This window comes from Aythya marila (assembly GCF_965140915.1).
Source record: "Aythya marila genome assembly, chromosome: Z".
NCBI lineage: Eukaryota > Metazoa > Chordata > Aves > Anseriformes > Anatidae > Aythya > Aythya marila.
In genome coordinates this window covers 26,482,431-26,490,599 of record NC_139080.1, presented here as the reverse complement: position 1 = coordinate 26,490,599, position 8,169 = coordinate 26,482,431, and the positions used below count along the sequence as shown (strand labels likewise).

Below are 8,169 nucleotides of genomic sequence, written 5' to 3'. Positions count from 1 at the left end.
GGCTCTGGGGACCCGCAGGAGGCCGCCGGGCCCCGGGGAGAAGCCAGGAGCCGCCGCCCGGGGAGCGTTTCCAGCCGGGGCGGCCGCGCGGGGGGACCGCCCTCTGGGCAGCGCGGGGAGGCTGCGGGGAGGCCGCCATGGTGGGGACGGGAAGGGGCAAGCGGGGACGGGGGCGGGTGTGGGGTGTGGGGACGGGGTTTGGGGTATGGGGAGGGGGTATTGGGGGTGTGGGGACGGGGTTTGGTGTATAGGGACGGAGTTTGGGGTGTGGGGACGGGGTATTTGGTTGGGGGACAGGGATGGAGTACGGGGGTGGGGATGGGGTCAGGGTATGGGGTTTGGGGTAGGGAGACATGGTGTTGGGTTGGGGGATGAGGACGGAGTTTGGGGTACGGGGATGGGGTGTGGGGAGGGAGTTTGGGATGTGGGGACGGGGTTTAGGGTGTGGGGACAGGGTATTGGGTTGCGGGACAGGGACAGAGTATGGGGGTGAGGATGGGGTCAGGGTTTGAGGTTTGGGGTATGTGGATGGGGTTTGGGGTATGTCGACGGGGTTTAGGGTGTGAGGAGGGAGTTTGGGGTGTAGGAATGGGGTATTGGGTTGCAGGACAGGGACAGAGTATGGCATATGGGGACAGAGTTTGAGGTATGGGGATGGGGTATTTGGTTGGGGGACAGGGATGGAGTAAGGGGGTGGGGATGGCGATGGGGTCAGGGTTTGGGGTAGGGAGACAGGGTATTGGGTTGGGGGACGGGGTATTGGTTTGGGGGATGGGGACGGAGTATGGGGTATGGGGACAGGGTATTGGGTTGGAGGTCAGGGACGGAGTATGGGGGATGGGGTTGGAGTCAGGGTTTGGGGGATGGGGGATGGGGATGGGGACAGGGTTGGATTTGGGTTTGACCCCGCTGCCCCGCACCCACAGCCGCAGAACGAGCACATTGAGCTGCACCGCAAGCGGTATGGATACCGCCTGGACTACCATGAGAAGAAGAGGAAGAAGGAGGGCCGGGAGCCCCACGAGCGGTCCTGGAAGGCCAAGAAGATGATCGGGCTGAAGGCCAAGCTCTACCACAAGCAGCGCCATGCTGAGAAGATCCAGATGAAGAAGACGTGAGTAGCTGCTGCTCCCCTGGTGTCGGCCGGACATCCTGGCACTGGGGGAATTCACAGAGCTATAAAGAGATAGTTGTTGTTTGGTCATATGTTGCTCTTAAATATTGCTTAATTTTTAGGATAGAATGGTTAAGGTGTTACCTGGCCTCCCCTCTTCTCAACTCATGTGCTTACTGATACAGTTAACAATTCTGTTCCTAAAAGCATTTGTTAAAATAAGCATTAATTAGCAGTAGAAATGACAATTATGTAGCTACGACAACAGAAATACTGTATTGGTTTTGATCTTACTGGCTTTAGCACTGTGCAGATGTGCTTGGCTGTGAGGGTTAGACTCTTTGCTTTAAGCTATTCAGAAATTCCTTAGTAAGAGCCAGGCGTTGTATTCCTGTCTTGCCAGGAATTGACAGGCTTTGATGCACTCTGTAATCTGTCAGCTGTTATATTAAGAGAAATAACTAGTTTTCCATGAAGAATATTTAGGATTACTCCTTAAATATAAATAACATGCTACGTTACATTGTTTACAAATATCTCTTTTTTAAAAAAAAATTTGAGTAGGCACTACCTGAAGTAGGAGGCTATCATATCTCAAAATGTTTTTTTTCTATTCTTAATACTGCATGCATTTTCAAAAATACCGTGTTTCTTTTTTTGCAGCATTAAAATGCATGAAAAGAGAAAGACAAAGGAAAAGAACGATGAAAAAACACCTAAAGGAGCTGTACCAGCATACCTGCTGGACAGAGAAGGCCAGTCACGGGCTAAGGTTCTCTCTAACATGATCAAGCAGAAGAGAAAAGAGAAAGCGGTAAGTAACTGTATTAAAAGCCAGATACTTGGTATTTATTGTGACAATGATCACATTGTGGCATTAATGCTGAAACAAACTCTAAATATCGATACTATATGAAAGCTGAAACTGAAAAGTTTACTAGTCTTGAACAAAGCACATGCAAGGTCTTGATTTTCATAAATTTAAATATTGATCAAAATAAGTAGCTATAAGGTATATTAAAAAATACAATCTACAGGTACTCTCTTTGGTTATATTTTATTTTATTCTTTCGTTGTCTCCTTTGATTTAGCAATGGCACATCTGTGACTTAATGACAACTATGTTTTCTGTAGGGGAAATGGGAGGTTCCTGTGCCAAAGGTCCGTGCTCAGGGAGAAACAGAAGTTTTAAAAGTGATTCGTACAGGGAAGAGAAAGAAGAAGGCCTGGAAGAGAATGGTTACAAAAGTCTGTTTTGTTGGAGATGGCTTTACTAGGAAACCTCCTAAATATGAACGATTCATTCGACCAATGGTAATGTTCTTGAGACTTAAAGAACGTTTAAGTAATAATTATCTTGACTTGCTGTTCTGAGTTTGGCAAGGAAACTTCCTTGTGTGATAACGCACTTCATTACTGCTGATTTAGAGTGTTCTTAGTAGTTTTCTGCAGAAATGTCAACTTAAATAACCGGCAGGTTGGGAGATACCCCTGCAGTCACAGACATTGCCTGCAATGGAATGTTTCCACTCTTACTCAGATGACACGAATGAGTTAAAGCTATGAGCTCTCATATCAGGAAGGTCTTTAGGAGAGGTACTTTGAAAACTTTGGTCTTTTTCAAGCTACTGTGATTCTGAGGCTGACTCAGTTGTAGGACTCAAGTACTCTGTCCTCCTGGTTTGCTAACGAAGCTTGAAGCACAGTGGTGACAGCATACAAAGGAAATGCTCTTCCTGCCTGGCTTTTTATTACACAGCTGTAAGGAACAGTGTGCAGGCTCTACCTGCCTAGCAGTGCACAGGAGGGAAGGTTTAGTAAGACGGCCGAGTTTTTATATAAATACAAAGTAGAAGCCTTGAATAGGTTTTAAATGACACACAAAGGGTTACGGTACTTAGTGGTAAAGCCCACCTTAAAGAGCACAGGTCCTTAGCTAAAAAGAGGTATAATAGATGGGTGTTTAATATTTTGTAACGTGTGAAAGGTTTTCTCAGGTTTACAAGAACAAAGGAAACGTTTCAAGTCTAAAAACCAGTAGGACTGTTAAATGCTTTACAGTAAACTCCTCGTTTCTTCATGGAATGTGAACCACCTGTGGTAGCAAGTATTATTCTTGAACTACTCTTGTTTTTTATCAGGTTCTTAACAAACCTGGCATTTTATACTAGGCAGATGACATTCTGTATTCTGGATTGTTTCATTTTTCCCAGTCTGTTAAAATGCATAAAGCTGAGGACATAATGTGCTAAATTAGCTGTGAGAGCTTAAAAAATAAATTGTTCCAACTCTTCGTGCAACAGGGCTTACGTTTCAAGAAGGCACATGTGACACATCCTGAACTTAAAGCTACTTTTTGCCTGCCTATCCTTGGTGTAAAAAAGAATCCGTCTTCCCCTTTGTATACATCGTTGGGGGTAATTACCAAAGGTACCGTCATTGAAGTGAACGTGAGTGAGCTCGGCCTGGTGACACAAGGGGGCAAAGTTATCTGGGGTAAGTAGTTCAACTAGCTGCACTGAAGGACTAGCTTTAAGTCTTTATTGACTGGTGTATTGTGAAGGCTCTGTCCTGTAAAACAGATCATCGTAATTTATCCATGTTACTTTTTGGCTGTAGCAGAAGCAATTACTGGACAGCTATAAAAATGATAGTTTTAATATTAGGCTTTCAATTCAGACTTTCAACATCAAATTAGGCAAAGTTCAGAAAAATGAATTAACTTGTTTGCCTGTCTTGCATTAAGAAGTGTTAAAAGTCCATAAAGACCTAACCGTGTAAGCTATGAATAATCAAGTTTTCAGTGAAAGTTGTATGTAGAAGTGTCTTCATTTCATCAGGCTAACTTCTTTTAACGCTGAGGTTGATATGGACAGCAGGACGTGTAGCAGAACTTGTGATTTTTTTTAAATGTACATAGAACTCTTGAGGATGCATTTACATGTATAAAAACAGCCAGAGTAGTATATTGTGAATGAAAGTTTGCAGCTCATCAGAAAGTATATTTAGGTTTCAGAATGCTTTTAGTTTGGGAACTGGAATTTCTTCCCCTTGTAAGGAGAGTTGTGGATTAAACTTGCAAACATGCAAAATTGTTATTTGCTGCATAGGCTACTTGAAGCTTTTGTAGACATTTCCTTTCATTTTCTCTTTAGGGAAATACGCGCAAGTAACAAACAATCCAGAAAATGATGGCTGTATTAACGCAGTTCTCCTCGTCTAAGTTGTGTTTGATACTAAGCATTGGCCACTGACTCTTAAAAGTGGTGCAGTTTAAACAAGTTTGGAAGATCTCTGGAACCTTCGACCATTCAGCAACATTGGCCCCACAAGCTGGTGAGGAATTTAAATGCACCAGAAAGGACTGTTCAGATTTATAACCTGTTCAGCTGAACGCTGTCTAAAATAAAGTAATTTTATTTTCATGCTTGGCTGACATGGTGTGCATTTGAACTAAATCTTCTTGTCAACTGTACAGGAGCAGTTGCCTGGCTTAGATAATATTCTAAGCTCACAATAGGAAATAAAGCCATTATCTCCCATGATGGCCTACTGTACAGCTGAAGTAACAGAGCAGCATGTGAACTTGCATTCAGCTTCTGGGAAAGCAGCAGTGTTGGAAGGATGCAGACTTACTGCAGACAGACATCAGAAATTGAGCACTCTAGTTTGGTACTTGCCCCTGTGGAAGCATGGGGTGGGCTCACAGCTGCAGTGTGAGGGTGTGGGAAGGGAAGTTTACCAGAAGGGGCAATTACTTTCTTCCTGTTACCTCCGTTATTTCTCCCCCTTGCATCCCTCACTGCATTTGTGGAAAGAATAATAGCTGTAGAGCAGGCAGGCAAGATATTAACTGTTTCATAAGGTAAAATTCAAGAAGTTGTAGGGTTTTTAAGACAATGTGATATTTGAGAACAGGGTGATAACACCGGTATCACAGCTCCTTGTAGTTATCGTGGGTGCTTTAAAGTCACAAGCATCAACTGACCAAGGTATATATCCATCCTCAAAATGCAGGAAACACGCTGCTTTTACACTGACTTCCTCTGATGCTGTATACTGCATCAGTCATCTTTCTGTCAAGAGTTTGGTGGTAAAATTTCAATACAGACACACAGCATTTTATAGTCCTACTCTTAAGCAGTACTTCACGTCAAAGCAAAGGAGCTTTTTAACCAAAATGTGGTCAAGTCCTTATAAACATTTTTTCTGATTTATGAAGGCCATCTTATTCCCCCAGCACCGTAAGAGGGAAACTTTCAAACAGAGCTCTTATTTCAGAAGCCAAAATGTGAATAGTCTGGGGCTTGTTTTTGAATATAGAGGGAAGTTTAAAGCCCAAGGTGGCTGTCTGCACCTATCACACATGCAACAGGCCACAGGGAAAGGCAGTCTGAACAGCAGATTATAGGATCACACAATAGCTAAGGTTGGAAGGGATCTCTAGAGATTGTCTCGTCTAACTCCCCTGCTTAAAGCAGAGTCAACTACAGCAGGTGCCTGAGGACTGTTTCCAGTCAGGTTTTTACTGTCTCTAAGGATGGAGAGTCAATAACTTTAGGCAACGTGATCCAGTGTTTGATCAGTCTTCCAGTTTAAGAAAAGTTTGAAGTTTAAATAGATTGTTCTGTATTCGAGTTTGTAGCCACTGCTTCTTGTCCTGGTACTGGACACACTAAGAATCTATTTCCATCTTCTTTATGCCCTCATACCAGGTATTTGTACACACGGGTAAGATGCCTGCTCCCCCCACCCCCAGCATTCTCTTCTCTAGGTTAAACAATTGCAGATCTCATCCTCATATATGAGGGATACTCAAATCCCGTAATCATGACCTTAACACCATTTTCATCTGGAACTCAATCCAGGAAGTCAAGTTCGATGTTTTTGTACTAGGTTTGTGATTTTTTTTTTACACCATCTGGGAGAAACAATACTTTAACTACACCTTAGTTTTCTCTTAAAGGTTATTTTCTTCTGTTTATATTGCCCTAGTCTGGATTTAGTAACTTACTGTGATTTTTACTTGTGCAATGAAGTGATTTAAAACTAAAAGAAGGTTACAAGCCAGTTAGTCATTTCCTTGGAGAGAGGACATTATCAAAATAGAAAAGCCTGCAGTTCTTGTTGCTTTACCCTTTACTGCATGTTAATAACACGGACACAATACTTTAATTTTCTATTGCATTGTACTGCTACCCCCCTCTCCCTCCATATAAAGTACAGCTGCTTCAACAGTACTGCATTTTGTGTTGTAAATACATGATTTGTTGGATGAATAATACAATTGTTGCAATTCAAAATGAATTTTAATGTAACACTATAGGGAGTTGAGCTTACACCAAATATGCAGTATGGTGCAAACTGCAGAATGCATATGGTAAACGTACAGAACAGCCTATTCTACATCTCTTTAAAAAGTCTGATGAATAAACTAATTATGTGCAGCCTTTTTTTATATAAAGGTAAAGGATTTTCCAACTTATAATCTGAGCTTTTAAATAAGATTGTAAAATGACACTACACAAGTTACACAATTTTGTTGTAGTGAGCTTTAAAAGATGCCTCGTAGCAGAAATAAACACTAAAAAATAAATAAATCACAAAAAATAAGTTTAATTACTACTTCAAAACATTTCAAAAGCAGTCAAGACAATACTAAAAAAATGAAAACCTAAACCACACTGTAACTAGACTTAAGTACAGTACTCTAGAATAGCATCACATCTTTCATAGGATTTATAAACAGGTTATCATTAGTTTAAAAACATCTCACACCACATTTATGAAAATAAATTTAGAAGTGTATCCTCTTCGAAATAAAATTTTATAATGGTCACTCAAAGCACAGAAGATCAAACTTAGGGCTCTTTATTGCTATGTTCAACTTAGTGGTGTTTTTAAGTTGTAGATGGTCAGTTTGATTCATCACATCTACAGATGTGAGATGGTTAAAAAAAAGAAAAGCTAATGTCAGACATCACTTAAAACAAGTTAAAAGCACATTTGAATAATAAAACATTTTCATGTAAAGGGCTATGAAACATGAAAACAGCAAACGAATAGTCTGAAACAAAGAGACTGAAAGGAACTGTGGGATAAGCAAAGCAAATTCCACTAAAAATTCGCAAGCAGGACAAGAGACATTTTAACAAATGTTGGATTCAAATACAAAACCATTTACCATTTGAGTGTAAGGTTGAAGACACAAAAGGTTTTTTAAACTCTATTCCTAGACTAAATAAAGCTCAAAAATACTGTTCGCTTTCACCATACACATGTAGTTCCACAGCATGTTGTAATAGTATTTGGTACAAACGTATAAAGTTGATGTTTTTAATCATTGGTTGCTGGTGCGATCCTAAAAATTCTTTAACAGTTCAATGGTAACGAGCCAGACAGTTAACAGATCTAACAAATATTGTCTGAGCCTAAAAAACGCTGGTTTTCCCCAAGGTAAAACATTTCAGTCAATACAGTTTTCAGCTAAGCTAACCTAACAGAAAGTACAGACTATTAAGCTACTGTTCCCCTACTGGACAGTCAGTATAGCAAAAAAAAACTACTATTTAAAGTCAGTAGTTCAATTTAGCTACTCAATATTTATGGCAAGATGATTGATGCCAAAGAAGTTATTACAGAAATAAGCTGTCTTTTAGTTCAAAGTACTGCTGCAATCACAGTTAAGAACTATGTTTAGTTTTCAAGACAGCTGTTACCAGAACTGTTTATGATACCACAACTGCCCACATTAGGTAGGTAATAATCTGGACACTTACTACCTCAGGTACCCCGGTTATATAGAGGTAGCTACTCAAGAATACACTTAAAGATATGAATTTAAGCTCAGTATTTAAGACTCTGACTCACTGAAATTGGATCAGAAATACGACTGTTCTCAGTAGAAACCAAGACTGACCTCATCTAACAATCTTGTTGTAGTATTTCTACATTTAATATGCAAATGTCCTAGGAGTAAGATACTAACTGAAATTAGTTCAAATTTGGCCATGTAAAGAAAGAGCCTGGTAAGTGAAATGACCTTCTCACAGTGT

At 40.8% G+C, this 8,169-nt stretch overlaps 1 protein-coding gene across 1 annotated transcript; it reads left to right on the top strand.

Moving 5' to 3' along the window:
- The first annotated feature begins 5 nt into the window (after positions 1–5).
- On the top strand, positions 6–4,541 carry NSA2 (NSA2 ribosome biogenesis factor). The gene is made up of 6 exons (XM_082782508.1): positions 6–140; positions 927–1,114; positions 1,778–1,928; positions 2,249–2,428; positions 3,418–3,610; positions 4,270–4,541. Exons 1-6 carry the CDS (start codon positions 138–140, stop codon positions 4,335–4,337), a joined length of 783 nt encoding a protein of 260 aa, XP_082638634.1. The 5' UTR covers positions 6–137; the 3' UTR covers positions 4,338–4,541.
- The last annotated feature ends 3,628 nt before the right edge of the window (positions 4,542–8,169 follow it).

What these genes read in the sequence shown, in the direction of transcription:
- NSA2 (XM_082782508.1), top strand. An exon ending in AAGATCCAGATGAAGAAGAC is followed by an intron (nt 1,115 to 1,777) that starts GTGAGTAGCTGC and finishes CTTTTTTTGCAG; the next exon opens with CATTAAAATGCATGAAAAGA. An exon ending in AGAAGAGAAAAGAGAAAGCG is followed by an intron (nt 1,929 to 2,248) that starts GTAAGTAACTGT and finishes TGTTTTCTGTAG; the next exon opens with GGGAAATGGGAGGTTCCTGT.